The 27,006-nt window shown below is 36.6% G+C and overlaps 1 protein-coding gene across 14 annotated transcripts in view; it reads right to left on the bottom strand.

Moving 5' to 3' along the window:
• Positions 1-27,006, bottom strand: part of ACBD6 (acyl-CoA binding domain containing 6) — a 207,755-nt gene that overhangs the window by 171,772 nt on the left and 8,977 nt on the right. For all 14 annotated transcript variants that reach the window (XR_013382137.1, XR_013382138.1, XR_013382139.1 and 11 more), the window contains exon 3: positions 25,326-25,422. Coding sequence is in view for 10 of the 14 variants with exons in the window: in XM_077902077.1 (XP_077758203.1) it covers positions 25,326-25,422 (97 nt within the window). In the remaining 4 variants the exon portion in view is untranslated. The remainder of the gene's footprint in view (positions 1-25,325; positions 25,423-27,006) is intronic.

Genomic DNA, 27,006 nt, shown 5'->3' with positions numbered 1-27,006 from the left:
TGAAGATATTTGGGGCACCTGGGTGGTTAAGCATCTGCCTTCAGCTCAGGTTATGATCCTGAGGTTCTGAGATGGAACCCTGCATTGGGCTCTCTGCTCAGCGGGGAGTCTGCTTCTCCCTCTGCCCCTCACTCTGCTCATGCTCTCTCTCTCTCTCGAATAAATAAAAATATTTAAAAAAAAAATAAAATAAAATGAAAGTATTTTCAACTTGGTTAATAAAATCTAATTCACACACCTGACAGACTAGATACATATGGAGAAAAACTATACTTTCCAATTCTGCATAAAAAGAATATGACTTAGATTTATCAGTCTTTTATGATTCAAGGTTTGCAACCACAAAAAGGACATGAATTAATAACTTTTCCTTCTTCATAATTCCTCCACAATTTCAACCCAGTTATTTATTCAACATAGCCTACCATGTGCTACATTTTCACTAATTTCCCCAGCAATACTAACCTGCATCACATTTACTTTTGGTAGTATATTAATCTAATTTTTGCCTCTGTTAAATATTATGATTGGTATAAATAATAATTTACATTTGCTTTACACTTTAGGGTTTACAAACACTTTCTACATATATAATCTCAACGAATATCTTCCTTCACAACTCTAATACATGACAATATACTACAAAGCTCCAAAGGTAAATCATATCAAATATTTTAAGATTTTAACAAAGAGCAATAGAAGTATTAAAAAATCAACCTACCATCCCCTTCTTACCTTGCTCCAAAAACAACTCCACATTAGCACTGTTGGTTCATTTTCCCAATTTGAGCTTTTAAAAAATACACACTAAATTTCCCTATATTGTATTTCAATCAATTGCCTAAGCTGAAACTACAATGTCATAAATAAAGTACTCGATCATAAATTTCTCAAAAGACATAAAATCAAAGACCCCCAACACCTACAAATTAAATGCAAAAATACAAACAATGAAAAAGAGTTATATAAAATTCAAGTTGATCAGTTAGTAAACCAGTCTATTCTGAACAGACTTAGTCCTTATTCTCTGTATTAACATTATAACTATGCACCAAAATCATCTTGGTATACTCTTTTCATTTTATGTTTTCTTATAAATTATGGTGCTATGGGAAAAAAGTCAATCACCTTTCAATGTTTGACTGCAAAAGCACTCCTTAGAATAGCAATGATATGAATTATTTAAATACAGGACTCTCTCTGAAATGAAGGCTATCTATAATACAGCATACACTTAAACTAGGGTATATATTACAATATTTTAAATACCTTGAAGATTCCCAACCCTCTTATGACTCTATATTTACACAGCTGATGAAGAATGTCAGGATGGAGAAATTAAAAAAAAAAAAAAAAGGCCTAGAAAAGAAACACAGCTTTTACAATTTTCATACAAACAAATGCTACCTCTATAACATCTTATCATATTCAAGCATTAAGAGGCCATGTTTATAGTGAGCACTATAAAATATATTTATAAAAGAATATATAAAGTTGAACTGATTTTTAAGTCCATGATTGAAGCAGCATTTAAAACCAACTGTCATTGTGTGGAGATGTATAAAAATACTTAACTATTCCATTTTTTATTAAACCCATTTCTCAATAGTGTTATCTGTACATTCTAAGTTTTCCCAAATTTCAGAGCTTTTTGCATTAACCTGTGAAAATAACTTAAGCAGAAGTTTGCAACTTAAGAATTATTGTCCTGGGACGCCTGGGTGGTTCAGTAGTTGAGCGCCTGCCTTTGGCTCAGGGTGTGATCCTGGATTCCGGGGATCAAGTCCTGCATTGGACTCCTTGTATGGAGCCTGATTCTCCTCCCTCTTCCTATATCTCTGCCTCTCTTTCTGTGTCTCTCATGAATAAGTAAAAAATCTTTAAAAAAATTATTGTCCTGCCATTTTGCATTTTTTTCTTATTCTTAAATGATACAAATAATTAAAAGTTGTGACACCCGGTGGCTCAGCGGTTGAACGTCTGCCTTTGGCCCAGGGTGTGATCCCAGGATCCGGGATCAAGTCCCACATCAGGCTCCTTGCATGGAGCCTGCTTCTCCCTCAGCCTGTGTCTCTGCCTTTCTAACTCTCATGAATAAATAAATAAATAAAATTTAAAAAAAAATAGGGATCCCTGGGTGGCGCAGCGGTTTGGCGCCTGCCTTTGGCCCAGGGCGCGATCCTGGAGACCCGGGATCGAATCCCACGTCAGGCTCCTGGTGCATGGAGCCTGCTTCTCCCTCTGCCTGTGTCTCTGCCTCTCTCTCTCTCTCTCTCTGTGACTATCATAAAAATAAATAAATAAATAAATAGATAAATAAATAAAAATTTTTAAAAAAATAATTAAAAGTTAATCTGTCATTTTGGAAGGAAAGAATTGATACTTTATTCTTTTCCAACCACCATAAGGTGATTAAAAGGCTGCACATTTCATCTAAGCATAAAAATGATCAAAAAAAGTGTGGTTGGTAGAGAAGATTATTCAAGATATATGGTTTTCAGCCTCAGCAGAGGTTCATACCAATTTTCCTTCATGTGTGCACGCACATGCACATACACACACATGCACATACACACCTGTAAACACAGAAAAATGTTTATATCTCCAAGTACTAAAATTATGTACTTAATTATATCTGATATGCTGAAATTTTAGGAACTTATATAAAAATAGGACAAGGCCTGAGGAATTCTAACTAGTGTGAAATCCTTCTGTTAACATATCCTCCGCTGGGATTGTTTGGGTACAAAATATATTAACTCTTCCATTACTTCTCTACTCAGGGTTGATTCGTATGGTTAGATGACATTTGGCAAAAAGCTATACTAGGAAAGAATGCTCACATCTTACTGATAGACCAGAATGACTTGCTATCAGAAGGTCAGAAGGTGACGACATCATGAATTAGTGCAGACTCAGCTGAAGCACCCCATCAGGCATTCCTGGAAACTCTGGATAAAGCCAAAAGAGGTTACTTGTTGGTCTAATCATTCCCATTTAAATTTCCCTGGAAGATACTATAAACACAAAGGTGTGTGTGTGTATATGTGCATGTGTGTACATGTGCATAATCAATCATTGTAAAAATAATAAAATCTTCTAATTCCATTTTTAAGTGATACCAATGATACAGTAATTGAATTAGATGATTTCATGATTTTACATTCATCAGCAGAAATGCTAGAGGAAGGAGGTAAAAACTAAATGATCTTGAATTTACTGAGAAAATCACATTCCAAAGTGCATCAATTGTTTAAAAATCTTAGAAAATGACATATAATTAATCATTATTATTATAAGATTTCAGCAGGATTACAGCATTAGTTTATGCTAAGTAATGCAGCTTGAAAAGGCTCAATAAATCTTAGCTAAACTAAATCTCAAAGGACAAATTAACATAGTCACCTCTAGTTTTACAACATAAATAGATCTGAAAAGAAAACAAAGACTATAGCACTTGAAAGTATAGAAATCTAGTACAGTACTAGAGTAATTATTCCAGAATAATAATTCCATAGAAAATACACAAGACAAACCCTCTATGAACTATAAAAATACGTAGAAAGGACATGAAGATTAAAATAGTGATAAAAATGATAGCGATGTACATATATTAGATATTTTAAGTATTCAATCTCTCAATATAAAAAATTGTGCACATGATCCAATTTTGGGGGAATGCGAAGGGATATCAACCTTAAAATTTATCCATCAAGATTACCAGAGGGGATGCATGAAGTAGATGGATGGGATTAGGAGTACACTTATCTTGATAAGCAGTGAGTCATATATGGAACTGCTGCATTACCACACAGTACATCTGAAACTAATAAAACACTGTATGTTAACTACATTGGAATTAAATTTTAAAAATTATCCATCTAGGTTTAAAACTTTTAATATCCAAAACAGTGTTCAGAATTTTAAAAAACTTTAAATAGGGGACAATTCCAAGCATTTTTTTTTAAGTAAGCAATACAAATAGTTATTTGGGATGCAATGTTAACACCATATGTAAAAACAATGTTGCTATTTTTTAAGCTTTAATGTATCTCATTTCTTAGTAATACCATCAAACTCCTTAGCTACAATTACTGATATTGAATGCTAAATGACAGCATATAGTACTAAGGAAATTTAAATACACACATAAGACCCATATTCATATATACAACAAATAAACCATCATCACCAAAATAGAAGTTCTAGATTCACTGGATGAAAATTTTATAATCTTATACCCGTATTAAGAAGTTAGGTTAATTATGTCTATATTGATATTAATTTATATGCACATACACAGTCATTCTAACACATAAGGTTAAAACTCTGAAACTGTAATATTTAGTCCATGTTAAGATTTCTCCTCACTGTAAATCCAACATAGAATTAATACTTCTAAATACTTTCGAACACTGTAAATTCTTACCAAAAACAAACAAAAAAAAATTAGAGATTTCAGTTTCAAAACACAGAGAAAGATCACTTTTCAAATATTTTGTAATTTCCAATTTACTAATGATTCTGTTAATATTCACTTATATCCAGCGTAAAATACAAGAAGTAACACTGTGTTGTCAAGAAAGAGTACATAGCTATAAAGCCATATGAAACAAATCTGGTATCTATTTTTCTTCCAAAAGTTTAAAATAAGTTATTAAACTGGCTTATAATACAACTGAAACCTAAACTTGGTTTTAAAAGGGTAGACAGTCCTAGAAAAGAATATCAGGCTCCAATATAACAGGGTCAAATATTTGATGAATATTTGAGGAAAAGACAGAACATAAAAACAAAATATAGCCATAAAAAGCTAAAATCTTCTAAGAAGAGCAATGTGATGTGTAGGCAAAAGAATGCATACCATATATCTAAGTTAAACCAGTCTAGGTCTGAAACTCTTTTGTACTTTCTAGCTATTAGCTAGCTAATGTCTTGGTTCCATTACTTAACCTCTGTGAGCCTTAGTTTCATTGTCTGTGAGAGAAGAATAATAATACCTACCCTACAGAACTAAAAATAAAAGTACTGAGACTAATAGAATCTTTTAATTTCATATATATATATGAAGTATATATAGAGACATACACATATATATGCATACATGAGTAAACTTGTACAAAAGATACATACTGTTTTGGCACAGACTATATTAGGATAGTAATAAAACATTAAGTTTATGGTATATAATTTCACTGACTTTTGTGTTATTATATTTTTAAAATAAATGGGGAACAATAAATTATCTTCCTTCACTGGGTTTCAAATTCAAATCCAAATTAACAGGGATCCCTGGGTGCGCAGTGGTTTGGCACCTGCCTTTGGCCCAGGGTGCGATCCTGGAGACCCAGGATCGAATCCCACGTCGGGCTGCCGGTGCATGGAGCCTGCTTCTCCCTCTGCCTATGTCTCTGCCTCTCTCTCTCTCTCTCTGTGACTATCATAAATAAATAAAAATTAAAAAAAAATTAAAAATCAAATCCAAATTAACAGAATTTTCAATTTAAAACAACCCAGTGTAACAAATACTATATGATGGGAAAATTCTACAGTAAAAATTTTATGTTAAAATGAGTAGGTGGGGCAACCCAAGTGGCTCAGCCGTTTAGCGCTGCCTTCAGCCCAGGGTGTGATCCTGGAGATCCAGGATGGGGTCCCGCATCAGGCTTCTGGCATGGAGCCTACTTCTCCCTCTGCCTGTGTCTCTGCGTCTCTATCAGTTTCTCAAATAAATAAATAAAATCTTTACCAAAAAAAAAAAAAAGACTAGATGGAGACATCTCATTAAAAAAACAAACCCTAAAAACTTTTGTTCCCTAAGTATATTTCCATTTTGCCTAATTTAAAACTATAGATTATTTGGGGCACCTGGGTGGCTCAGTTGGCTAAGCATCTGCCTTTGGCTTAGGTCATGATCCCACAGTCCTGGGATGGAGCCCTCTGTTGTGCCTGCTGCAGCGGGGAGCCTGTTTCTCCCTCTCCCTCTGCTGCTCCCCCTACTTGTGTTCTCTAGAATGTGCCCCCCCTCTCTTTCAAAGAAATACATAAAATCTTTAGAAAAATAAAATTATAAATTACTAAAATTCCACTGAAGTTTTTTTTCAAATATATGAAATATTCAACCTAAAGCGAAATTGGAAAACTGTGGAGGATGACAACACTTACTTACAATGTCCAGACACTGCAAGAAGAAATACCAGAACTAATACCCATTATATATCAGAATCTGGTTCTAAGGCAATTCAATCCCACTAATATCAATGAAAATATTAGAAGTTCATCCCAAGATAATTTTATGAGATCTATGATGCAAAACTACAGTGCTATTTAAAGATAGAATGTAAGTCCTAAAAACATTCACATATTTTGTTTAAGTTATACCACTAAATTATTTTTTTAATGAAGATGAAGGTGTCAAAGTTTCTGGATACACACACATACAGGCATATATACACATACGGCACTTCCCTTCTTCAACAGGCAAATAGGAGAGGACAAGTAAATGCATGAAGGAATGTGAAAATACCCAATGAATACAACAAATGATTATCCTATTTGTCAATTCCCCTCTGAAACTAAGCAAAGCATTATACATTTTTTAACCACAAATAGGAACGACTAGATTAAACTGCCAAATGAAAACACACACACATACACATGTGTACACAAGCATTTAGAATTCTATAATTCCCTACTGTGCAACTCTTTATAGTCAGTACGGTAAACCATTTTATGTTTTTACTAATACACCATGCTTTTCTGTATCAGAAATTTTCTGCATTTGGAAACTAATAAATTTGATCCAAAGTATATTCAATAATTATTAGTAATAACAAAACGTGTTATAATACAGTTCTGCTTTTAGAACAAATGGTTTTTCAGTAGAAAAAATAATCTCTTAATAACCTGGGAACTAAAAAAAAAAAAAAAAAAAAATAACCTGGGAACTAGATAAAATGCAGTTTCAATTATTCATTCCTAATTAATACACATAACTTATTTTTTAATTAAAATAAATCTGAATAACCCACTAAAAAAGGACTATTCCTAGATTATTTCTTCTAAGTCTTTAATATCATAATTGAATTAATATACTCAAATGTATAATTGTTTTACTCACAAAGAAATATATCCTATTCTACTGCACAAAGTCTTAAGAATTCTATAAATTTTAATTACACAAAACACTAATTTTCTAACACACTTAGAGTACCAAGTGAAATTTACATTGTGTATTTTTCTTATATCAATTAACCAGAACAACAAAATCTTTTCTCATTTCTAGTTCTCATCTATTATCCTAAGGACAGAACATTTTTGGATGTAAAGATATTCTTTACTGAAACTATGTCTTTTGTTTTTCATGAAAACATTACATTTTGATATATTAAATACAGCTAAAAATCTTGTAAATTTCTAACTCTACAGTCACTGTAATGTACTTCAAACAAAACAAAAACACAAAATAAGCACAATGTAAGTGTATTTACCTTCACAGGAAATCACTGTAACTTAAAACTGTGAAACACTGCCCTCTACAGTCCACTGAATTAAAAGACAATTTAATTTCTCTAAATCACAATATAATAGATTTTCCAGCCTTGTTTTTGAAGCAAGATTCTCCTGCATTACATAATGCTTTTTTCAAAAACAGGTTTATCCTAGGGCAGCCCTGGTGGCGCAGCGGTTTAGCGCCACCTGCAGCCCAGGGCGTGATCCTGGAGACCCTGGATCGAGTCCCACATTGGGCTCTCTGTATGATGCCTGCTTCTCCCTCTGCCTGTGTCTCTGCCTCTCTCTCTCTCTCTCTCTCTCTCTCTGTCTCTGTCTCAATAAATTAATTAATTAATTAAAATCTAAAAAAAAACAACAACAGGTTTATCCTAGTTAAATGTCTATTTCAAATATACTTCCATTTGTTAAGGTTTCTCCTCCTCTCTGGCTCACTCCAAATTTTATGTGCAGCTAATTAGGCATTAACTTTCATGTTCCTGAGTAGGGAATACAGTATTTAACCCAATTAAAATCTAGCCAAATTAATCCACATATGATATATCTGAGAAAATATGGATATAGCCATATAAAAGAGGAATAAAGATACTGCATTCAGAATTCAATGTATACAAAAAAAAAAAAGAATTCAATGTATACAAAGCCTTAACTCGATTTCCTATTAACTTGGCACTATTATAACTGGAAAAGCTATACAGAGCAAAAACAACCCTTCTCCAGCACCACACACAACACAACTGCCAGATCATTTCAGTTCAACATTTACTGATCCTCTTCTGCTTCAGATACTGTCCTGGTACAGGGAATATAAATATAAGTAAAATATAATCTTAATTTGGGTAAATTTACAGTGTAATAGAAGAGAAAGAAAATTTATATTCAAAGTGCTAAGTACAATGAAAGAATGGACCACAGAGAACAGCCACTTTGCCTATCTCAGTAAGGTTCAAGGAATGAGGAAAAGATTTCCAGAGATGAAAGAAAATACACTGAAACTTAGTCTTAAAGGACGGGCATAAACTAGGAAATAGAATGCTAGCTTGAAATACTTAGAAATACTTGGAAGGTAAAATCAGTGAGACTTGATAATGGGCCCCTAAGAAGTAGTAAGGAAAGATGCAGGGTTACTCCTAGGTTTTTCCCTTGAATTAACTAGATACATGGCAATACCATTAAGTAAGAATAAAAAAGAAGAAAACAGCTGACGGGAGGTGAGGGGGTAGTTAATGAGTTCTACCTTGGACTCGTTGAGTTTGAAGCCCTACTGTAACATTAAAGTAGAAATGCTCAGCAAGAATTTCAACACGTGAAACTAAAAGTTAAAAAAGTAGAGCCACACAAGTTGACTGTGGCCTGTAAATGTGTTTGATTCGGTTCACATTGTGCTTACTTTTTTTTTTTTCCCCATTTGCTTTTGGCTTTGTTTTTGCTCACCAAGTTATAGGAAATAATTCTACAGGTTTTAAGAAGCAGATACTATGATGGAAACTTCCCTTATCTTGTTGTTTTTGGTTTTTTTTTTTTTTTTTGCTTCTTTACTTTCCATTTTTATTTTTATTTTTCTAAACTTTATTTAAATTCAGTTAATTAACATATAATGTATTGATTTCAGAGGCGGAGGTCAATGATTTATTAGTCTTATATAAAACACCCAGTGCTCATTACATCACATGCCCTTCATAATGTTCATCATCTTTTTTTAAAAAGATTTTATTTATTTACTCATGAGAAACAGAGAGACATAGAGGCAGAGATACAGGCAGAGGGAGAAGCAGGCTCCATTCAGGGAGCCCAACGTGGGACTCGATCCTGGGTCTCCAGGATCATGCCCTGGACCGAAGGCGGCGCTAAACTGCTGAGCTACCCAGGCTGCCCTGTACTTACCTCATTTAAAAATCAAGAGATGTCACTTAAAAACCTAGAATTCATATCCCATCTGGCACTCACAGCAAAAACTGGATGGAACTAAGGTCCAATTCCCCTGTTTAAATAAAATAGGGCCTGCACACCTCTGTAAACTGCAATCCCACAACTATGTATAAATTTCAATCCACTTCATTCTTTTATGTTAATAGACTTGTCTCTATAGGCATTTTTCTTTTTCTTTCTTTTCCTTTTTTTTCTTTTTTATGACCAGGGTCCAAAAAGCTCTAATCAGAATCACAGAAAAGATTAGGGCTAAAAAATAAATTTATAATCAACATAGGTTATGGTTAAAACCGCAAGAACAGTAGGGAGAAATTTCAACATAAGCTGAATCCTTGGGCAAAACAATATTTAATCATGCAGACTTTGTACTTTATGATATTCCTATCAACTCAAAAGTGGCCTTCACCACACTGACATCTTAATTCAAAATTCACTTTCCCTGGAGTGCCTGGTTGGCTCAGTTGGTTAGGCATCTGCCTTCAGCTCAGGTCATGATCCCAGGGTCCTGGGATCAAGCCCCCTTCCCTACCAATCCCAGCTCCCTACTCAGGGGGGAGTCTGCTTCTCCCTCTTCCTCTGCCCCTTCCCCTAACTCATGCATTCTCTCATTCTCTCTCTCTCTCTCTCAAATAAATAAAATCTAGATAAATAAATAAATAATCTCCCTAATGCTGACTATAAGCTATGCCCTGGTACTTGAAGAAATGAGAGAGGAGCCAGAAAAGGGTTAGAAATACATCCTAAAAGGCAAATGTAAAGACATTAGTATTATTTGAGAAGGAAATTAAAATAATCTAAAAAAAAAAATTAAAAAAAATATTAAAAAAAAATAAAATAAAAAAAATAATCTAAAAACTATTTACTATGTTCCTTCTATGGCATCACCCTGTAGGCAGTATGGCCAGGATACAAAGATGAACCCAATATAGTCCTAAACTTTGATATAGTACTATCAAGTATAAAGGTTAGATGAGGTTCTAAGATGAGAGTTTTAATATATGAGAAGCTGTGGCTTAAAGAATGATTCTCTAGCATAAGGCAGCTAAAGACAAGAAATCCAATTCAGTACCAATAACTGATAGTCAACAAAATCTGAATGACGAGAAAATGATCAAAGAAGAGAAGTTTTTGGCAAAACAAAAACCATACCCACCCAATAATTTTTTAAATATAAATTTCAAAAATTATGATTACCTTTATAGGTAAGTATACTTTATACATGTGAATTTATATACTCCAGTAATGTTCAATGAATTGAGAAGTAGGACAATGCTTTAAAAAACACAGATAGGGCAGCCCCAGTGGCGCAGCGGTTTAGCGCTGCCTGCAGCCCAGGGCGTGACCCTGGAGACCCAGGATCGAGTCCCACGTTGGGCTCTCTGCATGGAGCTTGCTTCTCCCTCTGCCTGTGTGTGTCTGCGCCTCTCTCTCTGTGTCTCTATGAATAAATAAAAACCTTTAAAAAAAAAACCACACAGATAAATAGTAGCAAGTTTTACAAAAGGCTAAATGGCTACTGGACAGCTAAATAACCACTTATTTAGCTATCAGAACAAAAGAGAGTGTCAGTTCTCCCACCTATATTTATCCTCATGGACAATACACAAATAAAATATGAGAAGCTAGTCTGAAAGTCATCAGACTAGTAAGGTGAAGAGAAATAGTTATTAATAAGATTCCAAGTAAACATAAAAGTTTCCAAAAAATCTACAGATTAAAAAAAGAAAAAAGGCAAGAGACTAGATGGTTAGTAAGAACCAAGGTATTAACAATACCATTGAGGGAACCCTGGGTGGCGCAGCGGTTTAGCGCCTGCCTTTGGCCCGGGGCGCGATCCTGGAGACCCGGGATTGAATCCCACGTCGGGCTCCCAGTGCATGGAGCCTGCTTCTCCCTCTGCCTGTGTCTCTGCCTCTCTCTCTCTCTCTCTGTCTCTGTGTGTGTGTGTGACTATCATAAATAAATAAAAATTAAAAAAAAAAAAAACAATACCATTGAAATGTACTGAAAGCCTTAGAAATTTCTGAGTGAAATCCCCATCTTATTTATAATGAACTTTGCTCCCTCTGGTGGCCACAAGAGGTTTTGCTAGAGTAGACATGGAGGTAGAGGGCAGAAATAAGACTGCAGGAACTACCTAGATTAACCTGCATCTCTACGTCAGACAAATAAATGTTCACTTATGAAGACTACTTTTTTTAAAAGAAAGAATTTAGTGTTACGAAGGTAGCCATGCAAATTACGCAAACAGTCTCAAGTGGATAGATACTTTTGGGACATGAAACTGAACGAGTATATGACATGTGAGCAAAGAACTTATAAAGTTTCACTTTAGAATCTTCCATACTGCTTGAATATTTATTTTCATATGCCTATATTACTTTCATTAAAATATTATTTTAGTATTAAACCTGGGTGTCTCAGTCGGTTGAGCACTCGACTCCTGATTTAGGCTCAGGTCATGACCTCACAGTCCTGGGATTCAGCCCCAGTGGGGCTCTGCACTCAGTGCGTAGTCTGCTTGAGATGCTCTCTTCCCATCCCCCCCTTCCATATGTCCTTGCTCATGTGTGCACCTGCTCTCCTCCTAAAACAAATCAATAAATCTTTAAAAATATATATTATTTTTGAACTATAAAGAAAAATACCTAATTTTTTTACAAGTTTCAATGAGTCTATTCCCCTTATTTAGAGTAAAAGCCATAATCCTTATAATAGACTATTCCATGAGCCCCTACTCTACTTCTTTCTATTTCTCTACCCCCCTCCCCATTGCCATATGCCTATTCAGTCCTCCTTGCAGTTTCAAGAGCACACAAGACATGATCCTGTCTTAGGGATTTGCATTGGCTGTCCCACCTATACAGAATGCTCTTCCCCAAACGACAATATGGTTCACTCACTCCTTCAAGTCTACAGCTCAATCTCAGTGAGCTTTTCAGTGAGCCTTTCCTGACCATCTTTTTTTTCTTTTTATTCATGAGAGATACAGGGCGGGGGGGGGGGGGGGCGGAGAGAGAGAGGCACAGGCAGAGGGAGAAGCAGACTCCATGCAGGGAGCCCAATGCAGGACTTGATCCCAGGTCTCCAGGATCAGGCCCTGGGCCGAAGGCAGCGCTCAAACCACTGAGCCACCCGGGCTGCCCCTTCCCTGACCATCTTACTTAAAATTGGTTCCACGTCAGTCTCCCTGCATGGAGCCTGCTTCTCCCTCCACCTGTGTCTCTGCCCCCCTCTCTCTCTGTGTCTCTCATGAATAAATAAATAAAATCTAAAAAAAGAAAAAAAAAGAAAAGGCAACCTACAGAACAGGAAAAAATGTGTGCAGAGCATATTTTTGACCAAGGGTTGACATCCAAAATATATAGAGAACTCACACAGCTTCATAGCAAAAAAACCCCAAACAATCCAATTTAAAAATGGGCAGCAAAACTGAATAGACATTTTTACAGCAAAGACACACAAATAGTCAACAGATATACAAAAAGGTTCTTAACATCACTAATCATCAGAGGAATGCAACTCCCCACCACAATGAGATATCTCACACCTGTTAGAATGGTTATCAAAAAGACAGATGGCAAGCGCTGGCAAGAATGTGGAAAAAAGGGAACCCGAGTATATAGTTGGTGGGAATGTAAACTGGTACAGCTTAACTATGGTGAACAGTTTAAAGGTTCCTTAGAAACTAAAAACAGAACTCCACTATGATCCAGCAACCCTGCATCTCATTTTACATCCAAAGAAAATGAAAACAGGACCTTGAAGAGATATCTGCATTCCCATGTTCATTGAAAAATTACTCAATAATTACAATAGCCAAGATATGGAAACAACCTAAATGTCTGTCAACAGAGGAATGGATAAAGACAATGTGATATACGTACACAATGGAATTTTTTTAAAAAGATTTATTTATTTATTCATTCAGAGAGAGAGCGAAGAGAGAGGCAGAGACACAGGCAGAGGGAGAAGCAGGCTCCACGCAGGAAGCCCGATGTGGGACTCGATCCCGGGTCCCCAGGATCACACCCCAAGCTGCAGGCGGCGCTAAACCGCTGCGCCACCGGGGCTGCCCTACACAATGGAATATTATTCAGCCATGAGAAAGGAAATCCTGCCAGTCACAACATGAATGGACCTTGAGAGCATTAACAATATTTGTTCTTCCAATCCACTAGCATGAAGTGGCTTTCCACTTCCTTGTGTCTTCAATTTCTTTTACAGTGTTTTATAGTTTCTTTCAGAAAGACCTATGTCTTTCATCTCTTTGGTAAGGTTTATTCCTAGGTAGCTTAATATTCTTGGTGCAACTGTAAATGAGACTGTTTTCCTAATTTCTATGTCTCATGCTTCATTATTAGTGTGTAGAAACACAACAAGTTTCTACAAATTGATTTTTGGATCCTGGAACTTACTGAGTTCATTTTTTAGTTCTGAATTCAAGTTTTTTTGTGGAATCTTTAGGGTTTTCTAGATAGAGTATCATGTGATCTGCCAATAGTGTTTTACTTCCTCCTTACCAATATGGATGCCTTTTTTTCTTTTTGTTGTCTAACTGCTGTGGCTAGGACTTTCAGTACTATGCTGAATAAATGTGGTGATAGTTAACACTTTTCTTATTCCTGCTCTTAGGAGAAAAGCTCTCAATTTTCCCCCATTAAGTAATGATGTTTCCTGTGGGTTTTTCATATACAGCCTTAATAATGTTGAGGTATAGTCTCTCTAAACTTACTTTGTTAAGGACTTTTATCATGTACTTTGTCAAATGCTTTTTCTGTGTCTCCTGAAATGCTCATATGGTTTTTATCCTTTCTTTTATTGATGGGATGTAACACATTAACTGATTTGCAAATATGGAACCACCCTTGCACACTGCGAATAAATCCCACTTGATCACAGTGAATGATTTAAATGTATTGTTAGATTCTGATTGCTAGCATTTTGTTGAGGATTTCTGCATCTATATTAATCAAAGATACTGGCTTGTAATTGTTTTTTGTGGTGTCTTTACCAGTTTTTGGTATTAGGGTAAGGTTGGCTAGAATGAATTTGGAAGCCTCCTCCTTCTTCTATTTTTTGGAATATTTTGACAAGAATAGGTAGTAATTCCTCCTTAAATGTTCGATAGAGGGGCGCCTGGGTGGCTCAGTCAGTTAAGTGTCTGCCTTCAGCTCAGGTAATGATCCCAGGGTTCTGGGATCAAGCCTTGTGTCAGGCTTTCTACTCAGAGGGAAGCCTGCTTCTCCCTCTGCCCTTCCCGCCACCCGCACTCATGCTCTCTCAAATAAAATCTTAAAATAGATAAATAAATAAATGTTTGACAGAATTTGCCTATGAAACCATGTAGTCCTGACTTCTGTTCATTGGGAGTTTTTTTGCATACTGACTCAATCTCTTTCCTGGTAATCAATCTACTCAAACTTTCTACTTCTTCTGCTTCAATTTTGTAGGTTATATTTCGAGGAATTTATCCATTCCCTCTAGGTTATCCAACTTGTTGGCATATAGTGTTTCATAATACTCTTTTACAATTGTATTTCTGTGGTGCTGGTTATTTTTCCTCTTTCATTTGTAATTTTATTTACTTCAGTCCTTCCTCTTTGTTTTTTGATGAGTCTGGCTAGAGGTTTATGAATTTTATCTTTCCAAAGGACCTGCTCTTGGTTTTGTTTGCTTTTTTAGTCCTATATCATTTATTTCTACTCTAATCTTTATTATTTCCTTCCTTCTGGTTTTGGGCTTTGTTTTTTCTTTTTCCAGCTTCTTTTGGTGTAAGGTTAGGTTATTTGAGACTTATCTTATTTCTTGAGGTAGGCCTGTATTACTATAAACTTCCCTCTTGGATCTTCTTTGGTGCATCCCAAAGGTTTTAGATTGTTTTTCTTTTTTTTTTTTTAGATTGTTTTCATTTTGTTTCCTAGTACTTTTTGATTCTCCTTGGATTTTTTTTTAAGATTTTATTTATTTATTCATAGAGACACAGAGAGAGAGAGAGGCAGAGACACAGGCAGAGGGAGAAGCAGGCTCCACGCAGAGAGCCCCACGTGGGATCGATCCAGGGTCTCCAGGATCACGCCCTGGGCTGTAGGTGGCGCTAAACCGCTGCGCCACTGGGGCTGCCCCTCCTTGGATTTCTTGACTGACCCATCATTTAGTAACATGTTGCTTAACTTCTATGTATTTGTGGTCTTTCTAGTTTTGTTCCTGTGGTTGACTTCTAATTTCATAGTACCGTGGTCAGAAAAGATGCATGGTATGACTTCTATCTTTTTTCAATTTTTTGAGAGTGTTTGGTGGATTATACATTTCATGGTATATAAATGATCTATTCTGGAGAAAGAAGTTCTATATGCACTTAAAAAGAATGTGTATTCTGCTGTTTTAGGATGGAATGTTCTGAATATATCTGTTAAATTCACCTGGTCCAGTATGCCACTTTCCCCTTGTTCATTTTGTTTTCTCCAACAATGTAAGTGAGGTGTTAAAGTCCCCTACTATTATTGTATTACTATTGACTAGTCCCTTTATGTTTGTTATTAACTATTTTATGTTTGGGTCCTCCCATGTTGGGTGCATATATGATTGTTATACCTTCTTTTTGGATTGTCTCCTTTATTACTACATAGTGTCTTTCTCTGTCTCTTCTTATAGACTGTTTTAAAGTTTATTTTGTGCAATATAAGTATTGCTACTCCAGCTTTCTTTTTTTTTAAATATTTTTATTTATTCATGAAAGACACAGAGAGAGAGAGAGAGAGAGAGGCAGAGACAAAGGCAGAGGGAGAAGCAGGCTCCATGCAAGGAGCCTGATGTGGGACTTGATCTCGGATTCCAGGATCAGGCCCTGAGCCGAAGGCAGACGCTCAACCACTGAGCCACGCAGGCATCCCTCCAGCTTTCTTCTAATATCCATTTGCATGGAAAATGTTTCTTCATCCCATTACTTTCATTTTGCAGTGCCTGAAATGAGTCTCTTGCGGGCAGCATATAGATGAGTCTCGTTTTTTCTTTTCTCTTTTAGTCCACTCTGTCACTCTATGTCTTTTGATTATAGCATTTGATCCCTTTACATTCAAAGTAGTTTTTGATAGATATGTATTTATTGGCATTTTGTTACTTGTTTTGTAGTTGTTTCTGAAGTTTTTCTCTGATCCTTTCTTCTCTCTTTCATGGTTTGCTGATTTTCTTTAGTGATATATTTGGCTTTCCTTCTCTGCATATCTATGGGTGGTTTTGATCTGTGGCTACCATTAGGTTTGTATATAATATCTTCTGCAAAAAAAAAATAGTATCTTCTGCATATAGCGGTCTATTATTAAGCTGATGGTTGTTTAAGTTTGAACCCACTCTTTGCTCCTCTCCTCCCTACATTTTAGGTATGTCATATTTTACATTCCTTTGTGATTTCCGTGCCTGCTTTTACATAGAAATATTTATTTTTTACTGCTTTTCTGCTTCCTATTTTCATTCTACCATTTTTGGTCTCCTTTCCACTGAGTCCCCTTTAATATTTCTTGCAGAGCTGGTTTAGTGGCCATGAACTCCTTTAGTTTTTGTCTGGGAAACCCTTTATCTCTCCATCAATTCTGAATGATAGGCTTCCTAAAATATTGTTGGCTACAGATCTTTCCCACTTGGCACTCTGAATGTATCATACCATTTCCTTCTGGCTTGCAAAGTTTCTGTTTTAGGAGTCCCGTTAGCCTAATGTGCTTGCCTTTGTATGTAACTGTCTTCTTTTGTCTCACTGCTTTTAAATGTTTTTATCATTATATTTTGCCATTTTAATTACAGTATGTCTTGGTGTGGATCTGCTTTTGCTGATTTAGCTAGAGGTTCTGTGAGCCTTCTAGATCTGGGTATCTGTTTCTTTCCCCAGATTAGGAAAGTTTTTAGTTATTATTTCTTCAAATAAATTTTCTACCCTCTTTTCTCTCTCTCCTTCTGGGACCCCTACAATACGAATGTCATTATATTGGATAGAGTCACTGAGCTCCCTAAGTCTATTCTGTGTAATTCTCTTTTCTCTCTTTTGTTTAGCTTGATTACTTTCCATTACTCTGTCTTCTAAGGTCATTAATTCATTCCTGTTTCTTCCATTCTGCTGTCATTCCATCAAGTCTGTTGCTCTTTCATTTATTCAAAGTTTTATCTCTGTTATTCCTTATCTCTGAGTTAAGTGTCTCACTCATGTCTTCCACTCTTTTCCCAAGTCCAATGAGTATCTTTATCATTATTCTAAATTGTCTATCAGGAATGTAACTTATATCTGTTTCACTTAGATCTCTAGCTATGGCCTTGTCCCTTTCTTTCATTTACAACAAATTCCTCTGTCATCTCATTTTGTCTAAGGTTCTGTGCCTGTTTCTGTGTATTAAGAAAGTCAGCTATGTCTCCTGTTCTTGAGGGTAATAGCCTTATGAAGAAGAGATCCTATAATGCCCTGTGGTATAGTTCCCAGTGTGTTTCCCAGGACCTGCTGCTACAGGTACTGACTCCAATGTGCACTACATGTGCTCTGCTATTGTGTTCTGGCCACTTTATCCTTCAGGCCAGTTGTCTGCAAAGGCTCTCTTTGCCTGTTGTGGACAATATTTGGTCCTTGGCCTGAATGTGGTGAGTTGTAAGTAGGTGTCCTCTGGTCTACTTGTGAAGTGACACCTATTCCCAACCACCACAAGAACCAAGGACCTGCAAGACTTGGGCCTCTGTCAGGAAGACATGGTGCGGGCAGGGGTTTGGGTTGGTCTTCTAGGGGAGAGGCCCTACCAGGCTGGGACTGAGGCAAAGCCTGATTGGGAAAGGTGGTTGCACCAGAGCACGGGGGCAGGGCTTGGTGTAAGCAAATTAGGTAACGAGTTTTAGCACTGTACTGGTTCCCACAGGTGACTCTGTGCTTGTGCTGTGGTGGAGAGGGAAATGGCACCTGCCAGTTCCCTTTTTCCTGGAGGGATATCTCCATGAACTCTGCCTCTCTTGGATATATTCGGAAATGAGTATATAACCTTCCCACTGTGTGCCCCAGGTCCTCTTCAGAGTGTTTCTACACTGCATGTCTGCAGGCTGTCGGTCCTGCCTTCTCTCCAAGAGCAGCCTCAGTGCCTATGGGCTCTCCCAAGCCAAGCCCATTGACCTTTAAAAGTACAGGCTTTAAGCCCTGCTCATTACAAAAGTTCATGAAATTCAGGCCCTTCTTGAAGCCCTTTCCAAGCCAATTGCTATGGGAATTCGTTTTGCCCATGTGCTCCCGTGTGCTAACCTGTCTTCCACTTTTTTTTGCAACCATGGCTCCCTCCCCATTGCAGCGCCACACTCCATTTCTCTACCAAATCACGTCTCTGTACTTTCTCCATTCTTGGATGTGGACTCTTCTCTGTCTTTAATTGTGAAGTATGTTCTGCCAGTCTTCAGTTCAGTTTCTGGGGTATTTAGGATGATTTGATAGTTATCTAGTTGTATTAACGGAAAGAGGTGAGCCTAGGGTCCTCCTACTCTGCCACCATCTTCCCAACATCTGCTAACACAATTTATATCTTAAGTTTACATCATATCCTATGTTAATTGTATCTACATAAATCATAGTAGAGGGAGAACTAAAGTGAAGTTTCAGGTGGGTCCCAAATTCAATGACTAGTGTCTATGTAACAAAAAGGAAAGGGAGGTTTGGATATGAACATGCAGGGAAGAAGGCCTGTGAAGACAGGCAGAGACTGGAGTTACACTGCCACAAGTCAAAGAACACCTGTGGCCACCCGAAGCAGGTAGAGGCAAGAAGGATTCTTCAATGAGAGCATGACTCTGCTAACACTTGATTTTGGACCTCTAGCTTCCAGAACTGTGAGAGAATAAATTTCTGTTTTAAACTACAAAGTACCAGTTTGTGGTACTTTGCTATGGCAATTCTAGGAAACTAATACAGTCTATAACATCTTGTGCCAAAAAGTAAGAAACTGCTCAAAGAATGATGGGGACATATCAAAAGGACACAAGAGCCATCTTGAAGGAGCTCCCAGTGACCAAATAAGTAACGACAGTAATGGGTTATAACCCAATGAATTAAAAAAAAAAATACATAAGCATATATGGTACTGATATAAATACATGAATATTGGGAGAAGCAACCAGCCATGGCCCCTGAGCACCTTAAGGCTCTGATTACTCTTTACCTGGGCTATTTCTCAAGGTTGTGTATGCAGCCGGTGACCCTCAGAGATGAGGTAATGTCTTCCCAACCCCTGAGAAAGAGCAGGCTTGTTTCCATCTATTATAAAAGTGGTGAATCCCCAAAGCTCAGTGCTTCTTTGCTATAGCACAACCCACTGCATATGCAGGAATCCATCTAGGCCCACCTGCATTATCCCTGTGGGACTTGAGGGATTCGAGAAACCAATGCAAATCAAATGAATCCCATGCATTTTGACATACCATGAATAATAAAGTCCTTTGGCTCAGACCCAGGAGTCTTGTACCTCTGCCGTCATCTAAGAAACAGTAATAGGCTAACTTATTAGCTTGCAAGTAGGGTACAATCTTAGATCTTTCATAGTTCTTGACAATGAATAAATTAATAAATAGGGGAGAAGGGAAAGCCGATTTTTATAGTGGAATGCCAAATGGTAAATGTAGAAGAAATGATGAAGTTGGAAAACCATTAATGGATATTAAAACTAATGGGTGAAATCTGATAAGGAAAAGGATATTTACAGTCTCAAGCTATCTCCCCGCAAATTACTGATCACAAAGGGAAAACTAGGAATTTTACAGTAGAGAAATTTGGTAGATACCACGTTAAGCAAGTGATCAAAGTTAACATAACCAATATTGGGACAAACAGACATCCTGTATCTCCTGGTACAATGCACTGAGAAGGACACATTCCGTGGTATTTCTCCTAAAAATGTATAATCTGAATCTAATTAAGAGGAAACATCAGACAAGCCCAAACTGGGACATTCTATAAAAGAGATAGCCTATATTCTTCAAAACTATCACAATCAAGAGAGGAGAAGAAGAAAGGCTAAGCAACTGTTCTAGACTAAAGGGGACTAAGGAGACAACTAAATACAGTGCATGATCCTGGATTGGATGATGGATCAGAATGTTTTAAAGTAACTATGAAGGAGATTTTTTTTTAATTTTTTATTATTTATTTATGATAGTCACACAGAGAGAAAGAGAGAGAGAGAGGCAGAGACACAGGCAGAGGGAGAAGCAGGCTCCATGTACCGGGAGCCCGACGTGGGATTCGATCCCGGGTCTCCAGGATTGCACCCTGGGCCAAAGGCAGGCACTAAACTGCTGTGCCACCCAGGGATCCCTATGAAGGAGATTTTTAAAAATAAATGATAAACTTGAATATGGATCCTAGATTTAACAAATAATACTGAATCATGTTAAAACTCCTGATTTTGAGAAAAAAGAACTACTGTGGTAGTACACCACTGATTGGAATATAAATTGGTACAGTCATTATGGGAAATAGCATAGAGGTTCCTCAAAAAATTAAAAATAGGGGACACCTGGGTGGCTCAGTTGATTAAGCATCTGACTTCGGCTCAGGTCATGATCTCAGGGTCCTGGGATCCAGCCCTACATCGGTCTCTGAGCTCAGCAGGGAGTCTGCTTCTCCTTCTCCCTCTGCCCTTCCCTCCACTCATGGGCGGGTACCCATGGGCTCTCTCAAATAAATAAATAAAATCTTCTTTTAAAAATTAAAAACAGAACTCTCATATCATCCAACAATGCTACTTCTGGGTATACATCTAAAGGAAATGAAATCAAGATCTTGAAGAGATACGTGCACTCTCATGTTCACTGCAGCATTGTTCACAATAACCAAGATACAGAAACAACCTAAGTGTCTACCTAGGGATGAATGGATAAAGAAGATGTGGTATATATACAAACAATGGAATATTATTCAGCCCTGATAAAGAAGCAAATCTGTCATTTGTGACAATATAGGTGAACCTGAAAGAAATTATGCTAAGTAAAATAAACCAAAGATAAATATGATCGCACTTTTATATAAAATTTAATGAAATTAAAAAGTCAAACTCACAGAAGCAGCAAGTAAATTAGGTGGTTACCGGGGGCTGGCGGGGATTGAGAGATAGGGAGATGCTGGTCAAAGAGTATAAAGTTGCAGTTGTGTAGGATGAATAAGTCTAGATATCTAATATACAGGCATGATAGAGACACCTGGGTGGCTCAGTTGGCAGAGCACATGACTCTTGATCTCCTAGGTCATGAGTTCAAGCTCCACAATGGACATGGAGCTTACTTTAAAAAAATTTTTTTTAAATAATAATAATATACAGGCATGATGACTACAATAAATAATACTGCATCGTGGGACGCCTAGGTGGCTCAGCAGTTGACACTCTGCCTTTGGCTCAGGACGTGATCCCAGAGTCCTAGGATCAAGTCCCACATTGGGCTCCTTGCATGGAGCCTGCTTCTCCCTCTGCCTGTGTCTCTGCCTCTCTCTCTCTTTCTCTCTCTCTGTCTCTCATGAATAAATAAATTAAATCTTTAACAATAATAATAATAATACTGCATTGATACTGAAAATATGCTGAAAGAGTAAAAATCAGGTACTCTCACCACAAAGAAAGGTAACTATATGAGAAGAAGATATATTAATTTGTTTGACTGCAGTAACCATTTCATTACATGTATATCAAATCACAGTATGTACCTTAATATAAACAATTTGGGGTGTGTGTGGAATGCCTTGCAGGGACTCTGAGTCCAGAGGGTCTACAAAAGAAAAAAAAGAAATTTCTAAAGAACTCATAACACCAAAAACGTCCCAATTTTTATAATGATGATGTAGTTACAGAAAAGAAAGTCCTTGTTATAAGAAATAATGAAGTATTTCGTAATTAAGGGACATAATATCTGTAACTTATCTAAAATGGTTCAAAAAATTTTGAGTGTGTGTGTAAATAGGGAAAACACTACACAATTGATGTATCTAAAGACTATCCAAAAGTTCCTTGCACTATTTCTGAAACTTTAAAAAAATTATATCAAGTATACGTTAGTTAATAATGTACCACTATTAGTTATTAATATATTAGCTAACAATAATATGTTGTATATTTGATATTGCTAAGAAAGTAGATACCAAGGGTTCTCAGTATCAAAAAAAAAAATGGTCCATGAGAGGTAATGAAAATGTTAGTCTGATTGTGAGAATCATTTCACAATGTATAAATATATATATATCAAATAGCACATTGTGTTGTACACCTTAAATATATATAATTTTTATTTGTCAAAAACAATAAAAATAAGTTATGCCAAAATACAAATTTACCCTTCTCCCCCGGCAAGAAACCAAATAAGGCAAAAGAACCGCCTTGACTGGATAATCAACAGCACATTTTTTTTTTTTTTTGAAAAGATTTTATTCATTTACTCATGAAAGACACAGAGAAAGGCAGAGACATAGGCAGAGGGAGAAGCAGGCTTCCTGAGGGGAGTCGGATGTGGGAATCCACCTCAGACCCTGGAATCATGACCTGAGCCAAAGGCACACTCAACCACTGAACCACCCAGGTGCCCCTCAACAGCATATTCTTGAGATAAGACGAAATAGAACAGAAAACACAGTCAAGGGTTTACATTATAAAGCACTGCTCATTTTTTTTTAAGATTTTATTTATTTATTCATGAGAGACATAGAGAGAGGCAGAGGCATAGGCAGAGGGAGAAGCAGGCTCCAAGAAAGGAGCCTGATGTGGGAATGGATCCTGAGACCCCGGGATCATGACCTGAGTCAAAGGCAGATGCTCAACCGCTGAGCCACCCAGGCATCCCAACACTGTTCATTTTATACTTCACTTTATAGTCTACGGAGCTTTGATTAAAATAGTAACTACCTTTACTTGAATTTTTTATATACATACAACCCCGTAAGTTTAGATGGATACTATACATACGTTTTATACACACACATACACAAATGTCCATGTATGTAAATACATGTAAATACAAAACGTCAGCTGTGGAAAAGATTAAAGAGTGGAGCTCTGGACTCCAATACATATATGTCCAAATCCTAGCACTATCATTTATTACCTAGCTAATCTTGGGCAAGATACTAAACCACTCTGTATCTGAATTTCCTCATTTTTAAAATGCAGACAATAATAGTTTCTAATTTAATTCTTAAGATTCTTGTGAGGGCTGGCTCAGTCAGTAGGGCATGCAACTCTTGATTTTTGGGTCATGTGTTTGAGGCCCACATTGGGTGTAGAGATTAGTTAAAAATAAAAAAATCTAAAAAATAAATAAACAAATAAATAAATATAAAAAAATAAAAAAATCTTAAGATTCTTATGAAGATTTCAAAGACAACACATGTAAAGAGCTTAACACATTCAGCAATGAGAACTATTATTACTTCACTGATTTCAGAAACTAGTATCAAAAGAAAATGATGCTTTAACCTAAAAGATAATAACTGGAATATCAAATGTCTTGAGATTGCAGTTATGATATACTTCATATCAGTCAGAAAGAAGGGGAAATAAAGCTGAGTCACAGGAGATCAGCTCAGATGTTTAAAAACAAAACGTAAACAAAACATAAAATTCCTCTTTAGAACTAGATTATGGATGGCAAGAAATGTTGAGAACAATGTATTACAAGAATGATCTTTGATTTTTTTTTTTTTTTTAAGAGAAAGAGAGTGCATGCACATGTGGGGAGCGTGGGGGGGAGCAGAGGGAGAGAGAATCTTCAGCAGAGGGCTCGATCTCACAACCCTGAGAGAATGATCTTTATTTGAAAGTGCCTTTGATTCAGTTTGGCTTTCTCAAATTTATGTTCAATAGGTGAGATTTACATATTTTTAAAAAGCACCCTTACTAAAAAAAAAAAAAAAAAAAAAAAAGCACCCTTACTGCTGTTTAAATTTCCTTAAGGAAGAACTACCTAACCACATGGACTCTGCAACCATTTGTAAGAGTTACAGCTAACAGGGGCACCTGGGTGGCTCAGTCACTTGAGTACCCACTCTTGGTTTTAGCTCAAGTCATGATCCATGGGTTGTGAGATCAAACCCAAAGTCAGGCTCCAGGCTCAGTGAGGAGTCTGCTTGAAGATTCTCTCCCTCTGCCCCCACCCCAGTTCCTGTGCACCCACACATTCTCTCTCTCTCTCCAGTAAATAAATAAATCTAAAAAAAAAAAAAAAAAAAAAAAAAAGAGAGAGAGTGCTGGTTAACAGATTTTTATTTAGTAATTAAGGTATTGAAGGTAAGAAATCATAAATTCTGTCATTTATCAGAACTTACAAACTCAAACGCCTACATAGGCCAGGCATCAGAAACAATCATGCAAAATCAACAGGGAAGAAAGAACTAAGACCACTGATACTGAAGAGTAAAGTACTCACTGAAACACATTCAAACTCAGGTTTTGTTTTGCTTTTTAAACATTGTGGCATATGTGTTCAGGCTGTTCAGCTCAGAGGGACATGTGCTTTTACCACTGAATTTCAGATACCAAGTCCTTAGGACCTTTACAATAGATACACATTTGTATACAAACTTGATGTTTCATAAAAGATATTAACAAAACGGAATATTTCTGAAAATATTCTCGTACATCAAAAACATCAGGAAATGTTTCAGTGACTTCAAAAAGGTAGTCATGCTCAGCAGGGAGTCTGTTTCTCCCTCTCCCTTTTCCCCTCACCACCACTATCCACCCCCACCCTGTGCTCTCTCTCTCAAATAAATAGAATCTTAAAAAAAAGAAAAAAAAAAAAAAAAGAATGTTACTTAAGCCTATGCTTGGTTTTCAATTTTTAATTGAGAGGAAGATGGTACGTTTTTGGAAGTATTACTTACAATCATCAAATCTTACCTGAGGATTCCAACCTGGATCTAATTTCTTAACTACTGCAATATACTCCTGCATTGCTTGGCTGGGGCTTGAATCACCAAGTGCTTTCCATGCTTCCCTAGAGTAAAGAATATCCAAAATGATCTTTCATTATCTATGGAATTAACACAAATGGCACATTCCTTCTTAGCATTAAAAAATTGGTATGCACATTTTAAGAATGTGAGACACAGATATAATAAGCCATAGATGAGTAGTTCTCTTTTTGCATTCACAATGGTCTATACCAACACACACCTTATACCCCGTCACCAAAGGAGCCTTTTTAGACTTTTTTTTCCCTAATCACCCTCCCCCATGAAATTGTATAACACAGATATACAACTCATATATCAAATGAGCTTTGGAAGACCACAAAAAATTATAATACACACAATTTTACAACTCCTCAAAACCCACCTTTCATCCCTATTGAGAATGTATGACCTACAGACCAATAAAGTAGTTTCCAACAAAAACAAAACAAAAAAAAAGTAGTTTCCACCTTATACAGCATTTTGGTAACACGCGAACCAATCATCACACAAAACAATATTCCCTGAGAAAATGCTTTGAATTTCTTATGTAAGCTGTGAGAAAAACACCTTCCCCTTCTGCTGTTTTCTCATCTCTAAGCTAGTAGTAGTGGATCCTGAGGCAAGAACTTCAAAAGTGAGGAGTGGTAAAGACAGAAGTAAGAATTCTATTGAGTAAGAAGGTAGGGACTACCTACAGTGTAAAAACCAAGAGCAATATTTTAGTCCCGTGCCCCCTTCTGAGTCATCCTCTGTTTCTTTTTTCTGCAAGCTGCCAAGACAGGCTCCTTCTTGGTTTTGCCCTGCCAATTCTTTCTACATTCAACCAGGAAGTAGATCCACTAATTCACTGTAAAACAGTGCGGTTTTTTCACTACCTTCCTGCTCCCATAATGATATAACATCTTTCTGAAATTTTCCAAATTTATTTTTACTGACTCTCTTGTGGGTTACCTGTATACATTCCAACACACTACCCCTAAATATATCCACATATATCAAACTGAGAAAATTTAACATCAATACTATTATATAAATACAGATCTACCTTCAGATTTCCCGCATTTCCCAATAATGTTCTTTATGGATTTCTTCTCCGAGACCATGAGTCAATCAAGATTCACACATAGCATTGAGTTTCATGTATCTTTAGCCTTTCTTTCATTATATTGATATTTTTTTGAGAGTCCAAACCACTTGCTTTATAAAATATGTCTCAATTTGAATTTTTCTGATTGTTTCCTCACTTACAGGGTGTTCTTGCCCAAAATGATTAACCATGAGGAGAATCAGGTGAAACATTTTGGCATATGTATCACACTGTATCACACTGGGGGCACATACCATCAGTTTTACCCATCATCAATGAACAATTACAGACTTGGTAAAAGCAGTATCCCTTTTTGTCTTCCTTGTAATTAAAAAGTAAACTGAGGGTCAAATTGTGTAAATGCTGCTCCTCAGTAGTTTTTCATCTATTGGTTTCAGCACCCATTGATGATTCTTGCCTGAATTAATATAGAGGTTTTAAAATCAAAACTTTTTAAAATTGCTAAAAACAATGAAAAACCAGGCACGCATGGGGAAGAAAGAATGCTGAAGTTATAAAATTTCATAAATTAAAACAA

The sequence above is a fragment of the Canis aureus genome, chromosome 6 (assembly GCF_053574225.1).
Source record: "Canis aureus isolate CA01 chromosome 6, VMU_Caureus_v.1.0, whole genome shotgun sequence".
Lineage (NCBI taxonomy): Eukaryota > Metazoa > Chordata > Mammalia > Carnivora > Canidae > Canis > Canis aureus.
This window is presented reverse-complemented; position numbering and strand designations above follow the sequence as displayed.